Source organism: Amblyomma maculatum, chromosome 3 (genome assembly GCF_055883805.1).
Source record: "Amblyomma maculatum isolate TAMU_Amacu chromosome 3, ASM5588380v1, whole genome shotgun sequence".
NCBI lineage: Eukaryota > Metazoa > Arthropoda > Arachnida > Ixodida > Ixodidae > Amblyomma > Amblyomma maculatum.
Window position 1 is genome coordinate 92,518,023 of NC_139346.1, and position 21,763 is coordinate 92,539,785.

The 21,763-nt window shown below is 48.5% G+C and overlaps 1 protein-coding gene across 1 annotated transcript; it reads right to left on the reverse strand.

The window, feature by feature from the left end:
* Window positions 1–507: 507 nt before the first annotated feature.
* Window positions 508–16,982, reverse strand: LOC146195305 (uncharacterized). Its single transcript, XM_084596770.1, has 5 exons — window positions 16,826–16,982; window positions 12,084–12,337; window positions 8,387–8,664; window positions 2,982–3,285; window positions 508–748 (listed from the first exon to the last, which is right to left on the reverse strand). The coding sequence occupies exons 1-5, from the start codon at window positions 16,980–16,982 to the stop codon at window positions 614–616; spliced, it is 1,128 nt and encodes a 375-aa protein (XP_084452896.1). The 3' UTR covers window positions 508–613.
* Between the last annotated feature and the right edge of the window lie 4,781 nt (window positions 16,983–21,763).

Here is a 21,763-nt window from a genome sequence, read left to right on the forward strand (position 1 = left end):
GAGGCGCTACTTCGTGACGCAGTGCTCGTCGGCATGACATCAAAAAGTCACTCGGTATTGTGAATGAGATGATATATCAAAGCCAGAGGTCAGTATAAAGACCTCTTCGAGAAAAGGCAGCGCCACAGGTGGGTACTGGATTAACTCCGGTGGGACATATATAGAACTAGGAGGCTATGGCAGTTGTGTCCTCCCGATCTTCTGGTCATTTTTATCCGCCAGGATGGCCGCGCGTCGGCGTCGAGCGCCGTGAGCAGAGCAAAAGCGTCATAGGCTAACGGGTCCTAACGTGCGAGCTCATAGCATATATGCGTTCGTTTATTGATCTGACGTGCTATTCGCTGCTTCCATTTTCTCCACAACGAGTGCACAACTGGTCGATTCTGCTGCATTCAAACGTCTTCGTGCTAGAAGCGCGTGGTCAGCGCTTAGGATAACAAAAAACATTCAGAAAGGGCACAGGGCAATATGTTAAAGGAAAAAATGAGAAATGTGCGAGATGTGCGCAGCCTTTGAAGACCGACAAAGCTCATTGGAAATGAGATGAGCAGCCAGGTCACAGTGCGGGAGCAGAGACCCGGACGCACTGAAGCTGGGACGTCGGCGACGGGGGCTAGTCCCCCGGGCAATGAGCCGAGCACGCGTACGTTCCTCCGTCGCACCAGGTGTAGAGACCGTCACCAAGGCGACTGGCCGGGGACACCGCCGTCCTTGCCGCCGGGTGGGGCGCCCGGTTGCGTGCTGGCACCTGCGCCGTTCGGGATCTGTTGAGTTTCTGGGACTGCAGTGACCGAGTTTGGCGCAAAATTTGTTTACTTATGAGAACGTCAGTTATTGAAGACTTCCCGTCGCATCATCTGCATCAAATGACGTCATCGTCACACGAATGGCAACTAGTCAGAGAGTAAGCTTAGTTCAGTGATAAAGGCATCTGTGCGCGACTAAGTGAAAGGCATGACCAATGTCTTTGTAAGTGAAGGGAACTATCACATTTCCAGCCTAAACGCATTATTTTGTCACATTTTAAATTCGACGCTGACGCTCGTGTCGCGTTACGTGCTTGCGGAGCAGCATTAGGCGCACGTATCAGAATTGCAAAGTTATGGGCTTTAACATCGCTTAGAAGCTTGTGTTGACAGTCGATGAGCACTATGTTGAAATGGAGCTGAGAACTTAGTTCTACACGCTTTTTTTCTTTCTCTTTTTGTTGCAGGGGGATTCCGGTTGACAAAACGTAATCCGACAAAAATCCAGAGTTCTATTTTGGTACACTTAGAGACACTCTGACGGCAGCTGTACCGGAAAGCGGTCGTTTCCCACCTCTATAGAGTGCTTGTCAGAGACACCGTCGTGTTTAACGGCAGTTTGAATATATGTGCACTTACCTGGTGGGGCGAGCCTCCAGTTGAGCCAACAGATGCCAACCTAACTCGTTTGGTTTGATTTATGGGGCTTAACGTCCAAAAGCGACTGAGGCTATGCGAGCCGCCGTAGTGGAGGGCTCCGGAAATTCATCTCACAGCACACAGACGCCTAACGTGGCCAGGCTTTTCGCCTTCATCTAAAAGCGGCCGACGAGGCCATGATTCGATCCCGCATCCTGGGAACAATAGTCGAGCTCCCTAACCACTGCGCTACCCCGGCGTGGCCCAACATAACTGGACCATGCCAGTAAAACGTTAGTGGCACACTTAGGACCTGCGGGAATGTGAAACCATTGTGAATTCCAGGCTTTGTTCCGTTATGAGCTTGTTCTGATTTCGTTGCTTTTTCGGCGCACGCAACATTATACTTCTATTTTAGAAATCAAATCAGTGTTATTATTTATTTTTGTTTGATTTTTCTTGAATTTTAGTTTAGGCTTTTTGGCTTAGTTGTGCGCGTGTTTATTTTTATTTTATTTTACTTATATACTTTACTTCTATTATCAGCGTCACCTTTGCTTCCTTCCCCTTAACGCCCTCCTGCGTCGTTATGGTAACAAGGAGAATTATGGACACGCTCTGTCCACACATCCTGTCCACAGCTCGTGGTGACACCAGAGCGTCTCACGAGTTGCCTTATTATTATTATTATTATTATTATTATTATTATTATTATTATTATTATTATTATTATTATTATTATTATTATTATTATTATTATTGTTATTATTATTATTATTATAGAAGATTTCAGCATGTCGCTACCGCATTCCGTTGTCAATTTATGCCAGCTGCACGGGCGTGCTTCTCTACGAGCTTGTTAACGATACCGGTAACTGCGTGGTTCCTTTAGGCTGAAACAGTCAACTGAGTATGAATGCGCGCAGTACGCTTTGAGCTTAGCGGCACGATAGCTTGACCCATATCTTTGGACTCTAGCTTGCCCTGAAGTTCGCGCGCCACCGCTGCCGTTAACGCCACTCGGAACTGATTACTCTTACTCGTGCTAGGAGTGCTTAACCGGCTTGGGAACGTAGGGTAACACGGAAATGGTCTGGTGAAACACTGTGATATCATTCAAACCAGGCTTGGCAACAGTTTTCTGGCAACGTCAAGTACGATGTGACCGGTCTAGTGAAACAGATCTTTCGAGAAGATTGGGCCCAAGCGCACACGAAGCGCCGCATAAGGTCATTCCTCTGTCTTTGCCCATATAGAGTCATATTGTATCACAGTAATCGAAATTAATCTGAGTAATTTCAAGTTAATAGTTCTGCCTACTCTGCCATACTACTCTTCTCTGAGGCAGCCGCTGGTCTCCCATCCGAGGAAAATCTCTAATGTCTGACACCTTCCTTGGCCTGTGCGAATATGTATCTTTCGCTGATTTTCAGTCTGCACCCCTATATCAGATAGTAACTTATGTCCATCCCTTTTGCTGTCAAAATCGATTTCATCATTTTCTTCGTTTCAGCTTTGTAAATCATGACGCTCACATTATACTTGTCTCTCTGTCCTACGCGGCAAGCACTTATGTAACCGAGCCGCGTTCTTTACCTGTCGGTTCCACGAACAGGGCAGCATGTGGAGCAGTCGCGGCTCCCAGCATGCAGCCATTGTGTAGAAGTCCTCGTCGGCTAAGGACCCGCCTCTCCATCCGTACTCTCGGGCAAGTTGGTCGACGCCCTCTCGGGAGGAGAGGCGCTCGTAGGGGGCCGACCGTCGCAGGGCGTCCAGGTCGAGCAGGGCAACGGCACTGTTGAGGCCTGGAAGGCCGTCAGAGGTCGGGGGCTCACCGCAGCTGTTGCGGCTACCGGGCTCTCTTGAGGCGTTGCCACGTCGCGAAAGGACCCAGGCGTACCTGGTGTTTGAGACAAGCAGTGTGTAGACCGTTCCTATAAGCGCTTCATGGACGACACAATTATGCTCGCTGGAATGGTGTGTGCGCCTGGCGCCAGCAAAGTGGAGGCGGTAGCGTGGGCACTCCGTACGTGTTTGCAGCTGTCCAAATAGAAACTTATATAATTGGCACATGTGTCGAAGAGGCGAATTATATGCGGCTTAGAGCTGTTTACACAAAGCTGTTGCGAAGCTGCTGTTGCAGAATGCCTAGCCTGGATGCATTCACCACAGACTAGTTTTCGTGTTTTCGATATGGCCCATACCTTCAGACATCTCATCCTAACCTGTGATGAGTTTTAGGAACTGCCACTTCCTCATAAGTTGTCATAGCTGTGTGCTGCAACGCCTCGCCATAACAGCGGTACAATATAGACAAGAGGTTGCACGGAGACAAACCTCCTATACTGACTTCAGTAACATTACAAGCTCTTGGGGTTAGTAGGATGATATTTACAGTAACTTCTTGAGTGCAGTCTTTCATCACTGAGAGGTCACGATGCCTGCGCGGATGCGCGAAAAGAAGGAAGGCAGATATTTCGAGGATAAAATATGTAATTAATCTTTTAACTGTTTCAAATCTTACGCAGGACCTTTGTTCTTAATGCCACACATGCCGAAAATGACTCTAAAAAGTGTGAGAAGTTTGAAATGGTCGGGGTTTAAGCATGGCTCGGGCCTAGTTATACGAGTGAAAGTTCTGTCACGCATGATGTTTCGTGGTTTAGCAAGGTTGTACACGGTTTGAAAGTTCAAATTAAGGGATGCTCATGCTTCGCCTCAAGAGTAGAGGTGATAGCGCCTTTAATGCCGTCTTTGCATTCCGCGATTTTTTTATATGTTTTGTAAATTGTAATAATAATTGGTTCACTGGAAGGGGAAGGCGCTGTAACTGTATCACTAGCTTTCTGTGGACACCTCAACCGCGCCGTAAGGGAAGGGAGGAAGGTGGGAGTGAAAGTGGAAAGGGAGAAAGAGGAGCCGTAGTGGAGGGCTACGGAGTAATTTCGACCACCTGGGGATCTTTAACGTGCGCTGACATCGCACAGCACACGGACGCCTCTTCGTTTCTATTCCATCAAAACGCGGTCGCCGAGGTAGGGCTCCAACCGGGGCACTCCGGACAGTAGTCGGGCGTCTTACCTACTGCACCACCACGGCGGGGTAAGAAAAGGGGGAGAAAGACGTGCGTCGCAACAGCCGTCGTCCACCACCGAAACGCTAGCGGGTGCAATGACGGCCTACAACACATAAATATGGTGGCTGGCTAGCCCCCACCCAGAAACGTTGCCCCCACCGCAAGCGGCAGTGACCTACCAGTCCCAGCCCCGTAGGGCCAGGAGCAACCACCAAGCAGCCCAAATTGGTTTATAGGATAGCAAAGGAAAGGAACTGTCACAATTTCTTTGTAGACACTCGCACTGCGCCGTAAGAGAAGAAAGGTTAGAGTGAAAGCGGAAAGAGAGATTGTGGTGCCAAGTGGACAGCTCTGGAATAGGTTCGATAACCTGGCGATTTTTAACGTGCACAGCCATCGCACAGCACACGGATGCGTTTCCGTTCCGCCTCCATTGAAGCGCAGCCGCCGGCGGTCGGAACCGAACCCGGGTACTCTGCAACAGCACTCGGGCGTCTTAACCATGCACTGCGCCACCGCGGCGGGGCTAATGACTTTTGTTTGAGTTGGCTTTTGCAGTATCTGTCCCACTTTTAGGTGGGCACCTACATGCATCGGATGAAGGTCACACCCACGCAGTCTTTTCATTCCATGATTTTTTAATATATTTTTGTAAAATTAATTTGGTTTCTGGAGAAAGGAAGGCGCCATATCTGTCCCACGTTTCGGTTGACATGCACACTTAATTAAGCAAGGATCATTCGCATCCTACTCGGCATAACGAGGAGAAATCCGAAGTTGTACGCCGAGTAGTAGCCCCGCCGTGGTGGTGCAGTGGTAAGACGCCCGACTACTGTGCCGAAGTTCCCGGGTTCGATCCCGACCACGGCGGCTCCGTTTCGATGGAGGCGAAATGAAGTGGCATCCGTGTGCTGTGCGACGTCAGCGCACGTTAAAGATCCCCAGGTGGTCGAAAATACTCCGCAGCCTTCCACTATCTCTCTTTCCACTTTCACTCCCACGTTACGGCGCGGTTCAGGTGTTCACAGAGCAAGCGTGACATATACTGCGCCTTTCCCTTCCTGAACCAATTATATTATTGGTTGGTTGGTTTGTGGGGTTTAACGTCCCAAAGCAACTCAGGCTATGAGAGACGCCGTAGTGGAGGACTCCGGAAATTTCGACCACCTGGGGTTCTTATTACGGCGAGTAGTGGAGCTTGCTCTCTAAAAGGCATACGAGTGTCTCAGGGGGCTTTTCATGAGAACATGGACGCACTGAAATATGCAAGTGGACGACGCGGCTCACCTGGTCTACCCTAATTGGTTTGGTTTGTGGGGTTTAACGTCCCAAAGCGACTGAGGCTATGAGAGACGCCGTAGTGGAGGACTCCGGAAATTTCGACCACCTGGGGTTCTTTAACGTGCACTGACATCGCACAGCACACGGGCATCTTGCTTTTCGCCTCCATCGAAAAGCGGCCGCCGAGGCCGGGACTCGATCCCGCGTCCTTGGGAGCAGTAGTCGAGCGCCGTAACCACTGCGCCACCCCGGCGGGGCTACCTACCCTAAAGGCGTAGCGTTCATACAAAGGCATAGCCTTCTATATTATACATGTCTTGTCATAGGCGCCGAAGTGAAAGGATGCCGATCTTCGCGTTCAGTGCTGCGGTGTAAAAAAAAAGAACTGCTCGCCCTGCGGCGAGATAGCGGCCACCAGTGTGCGCCGCTATTCGTGTAGGGGGCTTTGCTTTCCGTCGATTTTGTTGCCTTTCCTACGGGCACCGGCACGTGGGTTAAAGTTTCGTGACCTCTGCAGAAATAAAGGTCATGTAAATAATCCCATTTCAGCATTTCAACGCCTAATTCGAAGTAGGTGAGCCCGTCCAAATACCTTAATTTCCGGACACACAGACAGGTGTCGTCTGCTCGAGCAGCGATGAAGGCGGCTCCGCAGGAACCTTCAGTGGTAGGTTGCCTCAACTGACAAATGATGAGCCGTTTAGTGACTATCGTGCCACCAACAACAACCCTTGGTTGCATAATCGACACAAACTGACAGAGCTACGGCGATGTGCAGGATGAACTCGCGTTGTTCCCTTCAACTTACACTGCAGACTGGTACCTTGATCCGCTGTATTAAAAAAATGCGCATTTGGCTACTGCAGGAAGACCACATGCATAGGTATACGCTCACTGGGAGCAAGTGCCTTGTAGGTACATTGCTGCAGTCGTGACTACGTGACCTGCAAGTACACCCTTCCCTTCTATTCGTCCTGCAGCACTTCCGAAGACTGAATTCAGAGAGTAGAACCACACGTGTCGCCAGTCTAAAAACGAATCGTTCAGAGCATATGAACATAATATATGCATCGAAATCAAGCTTTAATGCCAAGCGTTGTCTAGAACAAAAGCCCCTGCAGTAGTGGTATTGCTACTTGGGGCTGCGCCTTGCTTAGTAGTTTAACTAACCGAATGCATCTCGCGGCGCTGTCGGATCGCCTCTTCATCGAACGTTAGGCAGCTCAAGCGGATGGGTGGGTCTTAGCCAAAGCTTTTCGATAATACCAGTTGCGAAACTCCCTTTCAAAAAATGACCGGATTTTGTATGCATTTTTCGGGTGCTTATGAATTGTCACGGCATCTGGGAACGGTTAATAAATGCTTATTGCAATTGCCGTTGGCTTTTAGAAATCGCATTTTTCTCTCTTCTTTTCCATCTTAATAACTGTATGGCTCTTATCTTTAAAAAGTTTTGTTACTGCAAGTCTTCAACTAATTTCACTAGTGATTGTGCATTTATCAACAAAGTTTGCAATTTAGACGCAGTTTCCTTTAATGACCGTGGGTGCCGCCACCATTCGTATACACCCGAATTTTTGCAACTGGTTCCGCAAGTTTCGCAACTGGCTCTTGGTCTTAGTGGGTCTCGGTTTCGAGTGCCGCTATACGCCGAGCGACAAAATTAAATTAGGTGCTCGCCGCGTTGAATCAATATGTGAGTTGTTTCTCCGCAACGAGGCGCGCGCATCGCGTCGAAAGTAGGGATCGAAAGAATCGCGTGCAGATCGCTACGCAGAACCAGGCGCAGTTCATCAAGCGGTAGTCTTGCGATTCCAGTGCCTTCATTGTAGAAATGCGCTGCATCGCAGTGAACACCTGGTTTCAAGTTCGTATCGCGAAGCGGCGCCCGCCGCCTAGACATGCCGATAATAATCTAGAACAGCCGCACCGGAGCCGATGACCGTGCATGGAAATATATACGGGTGAGCACTTGAAGACACAGATTGACTCCCGCACCTCCGACGGATAATCCGGCTGCTGGAGCCTCCAGGTCACCGCTACGGCTTAATGTACCATTGTAAAAAAAATGGTCGAAGTAGGTTTAATCAGATCTTGAAGCATATAGTGAACTTTGCAACTGGTTTAATGAAGTTCTGTCCTACCCTACATAGTAGGTGCTATCTAACGATCGTGTTCAGTTAGTATGATGACTTACTGAACTTTTTTTGTTTTAAATATACAAATATATGCATATAACGTTACAGATAGCTTGTGCGACCTACAGAAGGTGGTCTATTACGAATTCTTATTAGCATTCAACGATCTGTTTGCATTAATCGTGAGTGGACCCTTGGCCGCCAATAAGTTTTCAGGGCTATATTTTTGCTTCTTTATTGCGGTGCATGAGGTAAATGTGCACAATTAATGCTAAAAACTGTTCATGCACTTTTATATAACGCGAACACGCACGCAATTGTATGCTCCTCGCATATTCAGTTTCAGAATCGGGCCAATGGTTAATTACAAGCGAGAGAAGAAAAAAAGCATAACGAAATCTTCTTGCCTATGCCCATCCAGACAGACTACCATAACAAACTCTCGACTTCAAAAGAAAAATGGAACTCTACAGAATAGAACGGGAGAGCAAGGTGCGCTCGATCACCTGGCGCTTTGTTCCCGCGCGAGTCCAAACACGGCTCCTGCGGGGAACTGGTGGAACGTGTCCCACAGAAGCGTTATGTCGGCGTGGATCTGCACACCGGGCTCCAGGAGCAGAAGGCGCTGCACGCGGAACAGCCGATGCATCCCCGTGCACACCGAGAACAGCCAGCGACGTCTGGGAAGCGGCCGATTCTTGCTGGCACTGGTGCTGTTGTGGCTGCTGACATTGGAGGAGGCAGCTAGGCGTCCGATTAGGGGCTCCAGGCGAAGAAGGTCCACCTGCGGCCGACAAATGCGTTTAGGATCAGCCGTAGTTCACTGCAATTGAAGCCTTCCGCGCTATCGTGGTGCATCTACAAGGCTCGCCTGAGAGTTCACACGAATCAGTTGGATTCGTACACTACGCGGTAAATTTAATAACATGCATACTAACAAGTATATGCAGTCCGCTTATGCAGAATAGTGCATATGTCATCAGTCTGTTAACAATCCACAAATAGCTGAATTTCTTTTAATCCACTACCGAGCGCACATTGACCCATGGTGTGTGTGTGTGTAAAACCTTTATTCGGAGGAAGCTTGAGGTAGCCGGAGCAACCTCACGCAAACACTAGGTGGGCTCCTCATTACAGGAGCCCATTGGCGACCGCTGCGGCTCGGGCTCGGTGAACCAGGGCCTTCTGGCTTGCCAGATCGGAGCAGCCGAGCAGGGCTGCCTCCCAGTCCTCCCGGGTGGGGTTGGGGTTGGGGGTGAGGTTCGGGGTTGACTGACATGCCCACATCATGTGGAAGATGTCCGAAGACTTATCCGCACAGTGCGGGCACTTTCCTGTACAGGTAGGATCAAAGTGCTTTAAAACTGCCGGGCACAGCAGTGTTTTGGTGTAAAGGCGGAGGAGTGTGCGTTCCTCCACCTTTGTAAGGCCCTTACAAGACTTAGGATAAATTGCATGGGTGAATTGAATTAATTCAGTAATTTCTCGAAAAGTGAGTGCCGGATTGGGTTCGAGATCCGTATCATAAGGGTCTGAAGGCGTTGCCCGGAGAGTGAGCGCGCGGGCGTTCTTAGACTGACACTGCCTCAAAATTTTTGTTTCAATGTAGAAATGCATTCCAGTGCCTCAGTCAGCATCTAATGCAGGTGGCCACACCAGACCCACCTTTTACGCATAAGACCCATCTCTCCCGATGTCAAGAAGTCTTCTTGAATAAGCTCATCGCCCATGGGGCTTACACGCAACGTATTATGGCCCGCTGGCGTCAGCACGCAGAGGAAATGATTAAGTGTCTCCATTGCACGACTCTAACGCGCGGCGGCATATTTCATCCACTCTGGGATTGTCCTGCTTTTTCTACTGGATTCTCCAAGATCGAACTCTACCGCCTGAACTACCGTTTCCTTCTTGGAACTGACGCTAACACACAAAATATATTTGCCAAGTATGGCTCCCTTAGTGGCCTCGTCAGAGCAATGTAATTTGAGTGACGACCTGTGCAAACACTGCAGATTCTGCTTATTTTACCCCTGTTACCCCCATCCATGGCCATGAGCCTTCCTATTTAATAAAGGGCTTTCAACGCAACTCAACTTTTGTGTTCACATTACTTGAGGCTGACTGAGGCTGATAAAACTTTATTCACAACAAGTGGGAGGAATAGGGGAAGTCAGCTGCGTGCCGCAGGCCGTGGTGACTTTTGGCAGCGCCGGCCCATTCGACGGCATCGAACTAAATGTTAGGGTCATCGCTGGACCTTAGCTTGTCCCAAGCTTCTTTAGAGGGATCAGGCAAGAGTTCTGAGGGAGGCTTTTGGGCTTTGCATGCCCAGATCATCTGCTCGAAGTTGTGTTTCTCTCCGCAAAACCGACAGAAGGGATTCATATTCGTATTTATGAATTTTGATATGTAGTTTGGATTGGGGAGGGTCCCAGTCTGTAGCTGTCTCCATATTACTTGTTGTCTGGTCAGTGTTTTATGAGGTGGTGGGAGTGTTCCTCTTATTGCTTGGTAATGTGCAGTGAGTTCGTGGTATGGTACGGCTGGTTCACCGAAGGGTTCCGGTTCCTGACACGGGTCTGCTACTGGCTTTGTAGCTATTGTAGAGTGCTGTACTGTAGCTTAGGCACCTCCGCTGCCTCGTGCAGACAAAAAGAAAATTTCCCGGAGTGTGAACCTTCGGGCGTCGTAAACACTTGCATGGACGCAGGGCTAGTGCGGAGGCCCGCCCGATGTGCCGAGTGCTCAGTAACCTAAGGCATTTGTGGGTGGGCCTCAAGCGAACTACTGTGTATTGCTCTATAGTGTATATATTTCTTTTCTATATTTACCTACCCTTTCCTTTCTCCCTATCTCTCACCTCTTTGATTTCCTCTACCCCTTCCTCGCTATCCCTTTATTACCGCCGCCCCACTTCAGGCGCTTCAGATATCAGATAGCAGATACTGGGGCCGCAAACATCTTTTCCTTTCTTTTCTATATAAATAAAATAACCACCACCACCACCCGCATGAGCTGGGGTCCATATTAATTCGATATCTGTCTTGAGAGGAGATTCCCTCAGTGCCAGTTTGGAGTGGCTTACTATGGTTGTTGCATTAGTAAAAGCGATGGCGGCCACCTCCGCCGCTAGGGGTCTGGACTACTACTACTACTACTACTACTACTACTACTACTACGACTACTACTACTACTACTACTACTACTACTACTGCTACTGCTACTGCTACCGCTACCCCTACCACTACCACTACTACTACTGCTACTACTACTACTACTACTACTACTACTACTACTACTACTACTACTACTACTACTACTACTACTACTACTACTACTAATAATAATAATAATAATAATACTGCTACTACTACTACTACTACTAATACTGCTACTACTACTACCTTTCCGCCACTTTTCTTTCCTATTTTCGTTTACTGAATACTCCTTTTCTATTTAACAAAAGGAACGACCAGGCAAATTAAGACAGCATAACAAGTTTCACAATTCTTTTTAGATAAACAATAAATTCGCCGGAGAAACCTGGCTACCTCCCTCGCAGATTTACATCTTCCCCGTTCCTAAACGTTGCAACATCTGCAAAAATAGAAATATTTAGCAAAACGGCCACACCTTGCCACACTGATAATTGTGTACGCGTAAGTAGAAGAGTTCTAGTAAACCATTAGTAAACCGCTATACGTCTACGCAAGCGCCTCTACGCTCTTTTAAATTTCTCTTATTGCGCACAGCGAGCGTTCTGTGTGTTTATTTGAACTATTCTTCCTTTCAAGATGTACTGCCGCCACACAACGAAAGAGACAAAGCGCTGAACTTCGAACTGAAATTTATATGGTATATGGTTACCTGTGTTAGTGAGGCCTCGAATGCCCTGACAAATGCAGTTTCGCTTTTCGACAAGATGATTCAGGATACAATTTTTTTCTCATATCAGTATATAGGTAGAAGTTTCACCCACTAAATGCTGTTGGAAGTTCAGCTCTTGTGTGTCTACTTGTATTCGCTGTGTCGTATTGCTATGGAGCGTTGGAATACATCAAGGAACGCCAACTAGCCCGGCCTTTTATCCTGCTGACTTTCCTTTCAAGACTACTGCACCTGTCAGAAAACGCTCGAAACTCGCATTCATCGCCATGAAAAGGCCGACACACACGCTGTTGCAGTCATAGACGATGCACTCACCACTGCTCCGACGCCTTCGCGCATGCGGGGTGTGAGGTTCTCGAGCAGTATGGCGAAGGCTACGCGCATCGAGCGTTTCGCTACGAGCACGTCCACGTGCAGCGGCCGGCTGGTGTGCTTCAGCAGGCTGTCCAAGGCGTCGCCCAGCCCAGTCTCCACGACACCGAAGCCGTGGGAGGGGACGACGGCGGCCGAACGAGAGCGGCAACCGGGAACCACGAATGCTATGTAAATGGCTGGAAAGCTGGGCCCCCCTGAAAACACAGTGTGAGGGGAGGAGAGCTCACAGGAATACCAAATTACGCTATGCATTGCCACTGCGATAGCAATGGAAGCTAGGGAAGCATTTACATCGAGTTTTGTATTATTATATCATGTCATGCTCCCACTGACCCCTGCAAATCTGCCTTGGTTGGTTGGTTGTACAACTTTTATTTCCATCGGAAACGGGGAGTCGTGCGCCCGCGGATTAGAGGCTGGCAGGTAGCCCTTGGCTTCTTGCGGCCTCTTCCGCCAGATGGACGGTGCGGTGCTGGATCGCAGGGTCCGCGCTTCGCAGCAGGGTATCCCAGGCTTCTCTACTTGTAATAGTTTGCCCTATCCCTGGAGATTGTGGGCACTCCCAAATTATGTGGTCGAGGGTCCCTCTCGCCCCACAGTGTTTGCAGAGATCATTATCCCTAAAGTCTGGTAGCGCGTGAAACGCCCAGACCGGGTTCATGAACGTATTAGTTTGTAGCCGCCTCCACGCGACAGCTTCTCTATTATTTAGTCTAACATCTGGCGGGGGTACCAGTCTACGTCCCAATTTATAATGGTCGATGATTTCCCCATAATTTTGCAGACGCTCGTCGTATGCCCAGTGTTCGGGGGGCTCGACGGCTACCCGGAAGTAGAGAGCTCGGGCTAGCTCGTCAGCCGCCTCGTTACCAGGGACGGCAGCGTGAGCGGGTGTCCAAATTAACTGAATTTTCCTATTTATTGTTCTTTGGGTGAGGATTTTGGCCGCCTCCGGCGATATCCTCCACTTCCCAAAATTTTGAATGGCAGTTTTGCTGTCGCTAATTATGAACTTGGCTTCTGTTCCTACGCAAGCTAGCGCTATCGCAACTTCCTCCGCAGTTTCTATGTTGCGGCCTCTGATGGCTGCCGCGGATACCGGTGCCCCTCGGCCATCGACTACCGAAGCTACCGCCGCACCTGTTCTGCCACTTGCCGCATCAACATAGACTACTTCCTTTGTTCCCATGTTCTTGAACCGTCGCTCTAGAGCTTCAGCTCGTTTGGCCCTTCTTTCGACATTAAATTCTGGATGCATATTCCTAGGGAAGGGGGGGACTACCAAGGCATTCCTGATTTCACTATTAATTGTGACTTTTTTTTGAACTCCCCTGTCTGGGTTGAGGCCTACTTTTGCAAGGATTACCCTGCCCGTCTAGGTCGTGCTTAGTCTCTCTAATTGGGAGACTCCCACTGCCTCCGCCAATTCTGCCCACGTGTTATGCACCCCGAGTTCGAGCAGTCGTTCGCTCGAGGTACCCATGGGCAGTCCTAGCGCCTTCTTAACGCATCTTCGAATCAGGCAGTCTAACTTCTCTTTTTCGCCGGCCTTGATGTCGAGGTAGGGCGTGGCGTAACTGATTCTGCTTATTACGTATGCCTGGATTAGTTTTAGTAAATTTCTCTCCTTGAGGCCTCTTCCTTTAGTGGCGACCCTCCTCAAGAGCCCGAGGGTTTGCATCGCGTAACTTTCTAATTTTTTCAGGACCTCTCCGTTGTGACCGTGGGATTGAATGACCATCCCCAAAATCCTGATCTTATCTACTTTTGGCACCGGTTTGCCCTCCACCTGAATATGAAACTCCCCGCTATTCTTGCAGCGGAGGTACTTTGTGTTATAAACGAACAACTCAGATTTATGCGGGGGCACGAAAGTTCCCTTTTAGCCGCGTAATCGACAATGATGTCGGTCGCTGCTTGCAGGCGTTCCTCCGTACTCGCATCGCTCCCATGGTTAATCCAGAGGTTAATATCGTCCGCATACATGCTAAAATTTAGCCCCTTGATTTGGTTAAGTTTACCCGGGAGGCCTCTCATTGCCACGTTGAATAGAAAAGGCGATAGCACTGAGCCCTGCGGTGTGCCTTTGCTTCCTAACTCTATCGTAGGAGATTCTAAATTTTGAAATATCATGCAGGCTTTTCTGCCCGATAAGAAGTCTTTTATGTAGTTGTACGTTCTCTCCCCTACTCCGAGCACTTCGAGCCCTTCGAGAATAGCCTCGTGCGTGACATTGTCGAAGGCCTTGGTGAGGTCTAGGCCCAGGATCACTTTGGCGTCTCTCGATCGCGAGTCTATGATATCATGCTTTAGTCGGAACATTACGTCCTGCGTGCACAAGTGTGGTCGGAAACCGACCATTTCGTGCGCAAAAGGTTGTTTTGCTCCATGAAGCACGTTAATCTTGTCTGTATTACGTGCTCCAGCAACTTCCCTACGCATGAGGTTAGGGAAATCGGTCTCAAATTTTCCAATTGCGGGGGTTTTCCCGGTTTGGGTATTAGTATTATGTTTGCCGTTTTCCACTGATCTGGCAACTGGCTCGTTTCCCAAACTTTTTGCAAATCTGCCTGAACCCAGACATTTTATCGACTACTCTAGCTGGCAGATATATTCTTTTAGAACGTGTCTAGAGGTGAATAAACAGAGGCTATTACGGCTCATCGAAATGTATAGTTCTCACAACGGGTCTAGGACGTCGCTCACGGTATGGTGGTATCTCTTTTCTCCAGCCAATGGTCCAGTTTTATGATCGACGCCGTCGGATGTCGTGCTTATTCTCAGATTCAAAATGAGTAGGCGACGTGACTACTCACTGCTCACTAGTTGTCCCGAATGTTTTTAGCAGTTCCAAAGCCAGCAGGGCTCTTCGTGGCTTTCAGTAGCAACGGCTAGAAAGCGGCGTAAGACCACGCCCATACGCTAATAGCTATAGAGGCAATTCTATGACTGGATTTTGTTGCCGCGAGCTGTAACGGGGCTGCTCGTAGTCGTTATTTAGATGAGCGAATCAACCAAGAGAGAAACACACTACGGTAACAAGTAAGACTGCCTGCTTACATGCCTAACAGGCTAGCCCTTATGAGCGCGACAAAAGAAAAGAGGCGTGTAGCTTCCAGATAATACACACGTGCATATTACAGAATATCCACGATATGAATGAGTCATGTGTCTTAGAGATACGACACTTAGCATCGAACACAATGTTGGCGTCGCCTGAAAATCTAAGGTCCTGGAGTGGGTGACAGTGTGCAGATTCTCCGCAGCTTCGTGGAAGATTCAGCAATTAACAAGTATCTGTGCATATACCATTTAGTTTTAAATTGAGCAGGAAAAATCAGGGTGAAGCCTACTCTTGCACAACTGTAGAGCTGAGTAAGAAGAAATTGTGAGTAATCACAGAATTCCTCTATCAGGCCTATTGTAGCACCCTCAACCACGACTACACAAACTAGAGGTATTCCTGCCCCTCAAATCCAGGAGCCCGCCATTCAGGTTACCGAAGGACGCTGGCGACTAACCTCACGCAGAACCCTATTCAAGCCATATCGATCACGCACAGGCGTATCGTCCTCGTGCCTAAGTTAGTGGGACGTCGTAAAACATTCAAGAGACCATCGATGCTTCCTAGAAAGCCCCAGGCTGAAAAACGGTTTCCAGAGCTGCCGACAACAAGCGTCTCTGGTGAAGTATCCGAAAACTTCGGCCGCTATACTCTCAGGAGGATGCTTACGTCGAACCAGAAATACGGGATCCGCTCAGCCCCCTGTCCTTAAGTTTAACGAGGACATAGTGTGAGCCAGAAAGGCATTTCAGTCATACTAGTGGCACGCATGACTAAGTCCTAATTTGCGGCCCAAACGGCCGTCCACGGATGCCATGCAAGACTTCATGCTTGGCTACAGCGATGAGCGCAAAACCGATGAGGGAAGTGTGGTACAATCATGAATTGTCGTAAACATAGTTTACTCTTACGAAAAGTTTCCTGTGTGGTAAGTTGACATTCCAAAACATCGCCTCTAAGAATTGATAGGGGGTATTACTTGGTAGCTCCAGGGGCAAAAGACAAAATTCTGTAAACACACACACACACACACACACACACACACACACACACACACACACACACACACACACACACACACACACACACACACACACACACACACACACACACACACACACACACACACACACACACACACACACACACACACACACACACACACACACACACACACACACACACACACACACACACACACACACACACACACACACACACACACACACACACACGTGGAAAAGTAGAGGCTGCATTAACCGCCATTTTAGCATGGACAGAAAAGCACCGAATTCTTGACAGTAACTACTGCTGGGATGTAAAGGCTTGCAGAATTCTGCTTTCCCGTCGGCTATATGCAACCTGTCTTTAACGGATCTCCTCATTTGAGGGCTGACTCATCAACTGCCCGCTTTGGCGTCAAGTTGAATAGAATGGGTTATGGAAGTGCGCATGAGCAGAATGGTGCTCTGAATGAGCGAAGCATGTGGCTTGGTTATGGTGGCTAGCTTGGTTTGGTTAGCGACTCTCTAACCGCTCGGACCCTATTTTAACATATGTCTAATACCTCGGTCTCAATGCCCCAGTGTGCAGTGAGGTGTAGTTTGCGTTACCTTACCGGTAGTTGAGCCGTAGTAAAACCGGTCGATGGGCTTGATGTCTGTCGTGTACCGCTCTAGCCATGAGCTGTTGGCAGCTGACGTGCTGGGGGTGCTGATGATTGGCGACGTTTGCCCCTGAAGGGGTGAGCTGTCGCGGCAGAAGTACAAGAACATGATTGATGCGTACAGGACGACGCCAACTATCGCCGCCTTTGTCGAGAACGAACGTCGAAGTAACATAAACGGCGTTGTCCCTGATTCTCGGCTGCACTTGCCTGCTTCTTCTTCCTCTTCGCCTAAACCGCGTTGCGGGAGCAGAGGTACGCGGAGCGTTGTTGTTATTCTCCTCTAATTTGATGGCACATACCTAAACAGGGGGATCGGCCAAGAATAGGGGTGCAGAGATATTAGATTTTGAGATGCATATCTACATCGCAAAAATAAATAGAAATAAATGCTAGGGAATAGAGAAGGAAATGTAAATATGAAAAACCAAAATAAAAAAAGAGTAAATACTAGTGCACGCAGTAGGAGAGTACTAAGATTTATATGTACAGATTAAAAATTCAAAGCATATTAGCAAGGTAGACGTTTTGCTTCTATTAAGAAGTTTTGAATGGCGTTAAAACAGGCCTGTGGCTGTACCCAAGCATGGTGACACCGAACGATAATAAAATCTGGCTGCTCAAATTAAGACCCAGCTGTTGTAACGGCTTCTCTAAATAGCGTTTTCTCATCATGGTGAAACGGCGGCAAAATATCAAGAAGTGATCTATTGTTTCCGGTTCCCCGAAGAATGCGCAGACGGGAGAAAGCGCCAGACCAGACCTGTGCATATAGAAATTTAGGGGCGGAATACGACAGAGTAGCCTGGTTAGAGAGACCTCAGTTTGCCTTGATTGACATGATTTCCTATTCCAGGAATACTTGAGATGCAGGTAGTCATCCGATGATAAAATAGATCCAGACCAACGTTCTTAGTATATCAAAGAGCGTTGATCCAGACTGCGTGCTTAATAAGGCACGCCGCCGAAATCGCGCGTAATTCTGTCTCCTCAATGGTAGGTCTTTCGCTTCACTGGTTGCCTCTCAGCGGGTTAAACGGCGATTATTACCGAGAGGTGTCTGAGGTAACATACACTCACTGAATGCAGGAAATGATTACGGTGAAGGTAATTAAATAGTGTTAGCGTCGTCATGCCGTAACCTCGTGGCTGTGCTCACGCCTGGTTTTGCGGCTATTAAAAATTAAAAACACCACATAATGCAACCTAAAGGCGAACACACATCATGAAAGATCTTTGTAGCTTATTTTAACGTTGCGAATAAACAAATAAAGATTGCACTTGAGAGATCCGAACAGATGTTTTATTCGCTCAGTGCTCAGGTAAGCAGTGTCAACTCATTGCGCCATTGAAGCAACGAGTATGGCAGGCTTTAAATGCGCTTTTATTCATTTTTACAATATTTCAGCTATCTGTCGCCAGGTGACGCTGCTCAGAGGAAAGAGAGAGAGAGAGAGGAATCATGCGTATGCGGAAGCACTTTCCTCAGGCGCTAAATCCCGTTTCTTCGATGTCATTTACACTGTAATGAATTGGACTGAATTACGCAGTCTCAACTGTAGATATTTTTGATCGCTGTGGAGAAAATGTAATGTGGCGCCCGAGATTGTCCCTAATACCGATTGGGTCAGTTCTATCAGTTTGGTCAAGGTGCATAAAGACTTCAGAATTCAAGACTTCATGTCTTTATGTCCACCACGAAAGGGGGGGGGGGGGTAGGCGATGTGTCGGTGGCGTAAAAAACTGCCTTTCTGCACCCACGCGCTTGTCTCCAGTACAAAAGGGCCTATCTTCCTGTCCTTTTATGAACGATGCATGTCCTGGTGCATTTCTTCACTGCAGCCCTTCTTTCTCTTTTCCTTCTTGCTCTCTTTTCCCCAACGGTGGGGTTAAGGCGCCTACAAATTGGGAGACCGTTACATGCGTTCTTTTATTTTCCGAAAAAGTGAATATTCATGTCTTTTAGTGGCCTGGTTTGAACCATGATGACCGTGATGATGATGCCGGGCTAAGCATGATCATCCAGAGGCAAAGTTGCGACTGGAGGAAGAAGGAAAAAAAAATACACATGCCTGATTCTGGCTCAGCAGCACCTCCGATGCCTCGTGCGGACAGAAGAGAGCAAGTAGAGAATAAAAAGAAGAGGGAGAGAAAGACGCGCGTCGCAACAGCTGTCGTCTATCACCGAAATGGTGGCGGGTGCAATGACGGCCTACAACAGATAAAAATTCGGTGGCAAGCTAGCCCCCTACCAGTCCTATCTCTGTAGGGGCAGGAGAGGCCACCGACCATTCCAGAGGCAAAGGAAAACTTTTAGGCGGGGTTCTGTGAAACGCACCGGGACAATTAACGCGAGTAGCAGCGATTGACAAATTGAGGTTAGCCAGGTCGTGCACCGAGCACACGCGACGATAGCAACACCGCCGCCAAGAAGAACGTTCGTTTTTTAAAATCATGTGATTATAACCGCGCGGGTAATCGCCCACCTCTCAATATGCGAGCATTACAGTCCATATTCCGAGCAACTACGGGTCTGCTGCGTCTGTCACGAAAGTATTCATTGTTCGCCGGTGGTGTTCTGCGTCGGCCATGAAAAGCCCTATTGGTCGAGAGAATGGCCACGATCCGTCGCACCGCCATCGCCCCACCGACAAATCTGCGCTCCCTCAGGGCGCGCGAGGATCTCAAGCAACCAGGGATTTTATAGCGCAGTTTTCAGATACTGATGTCGAAACTGGCAGATGGTAGGTGACATGGCCGAACGCTGATTGGTCGGCGGTCTATGGAGGTTATACAGCAAACTCAGACTGCCGGCCGGGACATCAAATTTGAACAGCACGCCAAGCTTCCCGGAAACATTGTGTGTTTGTGACGAGACACACACGAAGCTACAGAGAGTAAGAAGTGCGTTCAACGCATTACACTCCAATCTTATAGAGCGCGCATAAGCACGCATAACCGACCCTCACGAGCCTATCGTGAGGGGCATCTTACAAACTTAAAAATTACCTTCAGGAACACACTATCAGCAATAAAAGCGTGTGAGGGGCGGTTGCGTGGAAAAGCTTTTGGTGCGCTAGTAGCAAATCTCCCTCTCATTTCGCCGATGATTTTATGAAGCCACTTTGACCTGAAATAAACTGAAATGAAGCACTTTATACCAGCTGGTGGAATGTTCTGACCACAGACCAACATCCCGCGTGTTTAACTGCTTCTCTTTGGTGCTTTGGCTTGCATGTCTCCGCCAACTTCCACCCACCACTATTAGTTTGCTCTTTCGAGGCGCCTTAAGCAGTCCCTTAATTTTAGACTGCACTACTACAAACACCTCTAACTGCTGGTTTCAGCGATCATTATTTCAATCCTACTTGATTTCGAAAGCCCAGCCTCTAACTGAAACCGAAGTGTAAACCATACTGCTAGTGCACCTAATTCGCATTTGGCCAACTGCATTGCATCGCTCATCTGTATTTCGGTGTCAATTGTCTGAAATGTCTGAAGATATGAGGAGACGTACAGGTATCGTAGAAAGTAAATGAAAAGTAGCTCCGTCGAAGAAAAAAATTTACTTCAGGTCCGGAGAAAATTGGTCGTTTCGTTAATTACGCGCGCTGTGCAACTGGTCTGATTTGATTAGGTTTGGTTTGGTTTGTGAAGTCTAAAGTGTCATAGTGACTCAGGCTACGAGGGATGGCTTATTGGAGAACTACGGATATGTCGACCACCATGCGTTATTTACGTTCAATACAGTACATGGGAGCCTCGCGTTTCGCCTACCATCCAATTCGAGTGCCATATCCAAGTAGACACGCAGAACCTGCTAAAATACTCTCTCGGTGAGACGTCGACAAATCTGGCGATGTAACTGCTACCGCGCAAAAGAAGAATGTTTTACTCAATTAGACGTAGTCATAGCTTCGTAACTACATTCTGGAAGGAAGGAAAAGGAAGGAAAAACTTTATTTAGCCCTATATTACTTGGCGGTTTCTGGGAACTACATTTTGGAAACAAGAGCGTTGCACGCTCGAGTACATACTAAACGACATGCGGCAACAAAATACGCCCGTTAAGAGTATGACGCTAGAGCACCAATGGCCCTCGTTTGTGAGCCCACTTGCAGTTTCCCGTTCACGCCCGTCTGGTGTCTGCTCGCTTAATTGCCAATCCCTTAGTTTGTGCCTCTACTGTCTTATAAATTCTTATTAGCATACAGTTCTAGGCCACCACTTTATCCAGCTACTAGTTGTAATGACATATGTATGAATGTGTACCCTGACTCGGTATCCAGGTGACCTGGAAAGTTGGTTCTTGTTCCACCTTCTCACCTAAAATGAGCAACTTGAGTTGGCAGTTCCTCCGAACTTTGTGACATCATGCGGTATTTTTACGTCACGCAACCTATCGGCGAATCAGTGCCAGGCCATCTCAGCTGCCCGCTACCGCCTGCCATAGCCATGTCCGTGATTTTCAGTAGACTGGGGCGTTCAACGCTATCACGCATTAATACGTTGCCCTAGAGAAACAAAGGTACTGCCGTGTGAGGTTCCTGCACAGCTGCACCGCTGCCATGGTAGCCAGGCTTGCACATAGGCGTGTGTCACGAAATCGGCGCACATTTTTATCAAGCCCGCGCAGCGCGAGGCCCGTGCGGCGCCGCATGGAGGCTTCCACAATGTTCGAGAAAAGCCTCCTTCCCCGCGCGAGAGAGCGCATAGCTTTCTAGGCGTCGCCGTCGCCCCCTTTCTCATCACCCGGCGATCACGCGGACTCATCAGTCTGGAATATGCCAGACCTTTCCAGAACATTCTATGGACCTAGCCAATGACGACGCGCGGCTCGACGGGAGGAAAAGGGAGCGCTTTAACCAGCGAAGCTAAGTGTGTGTGCGC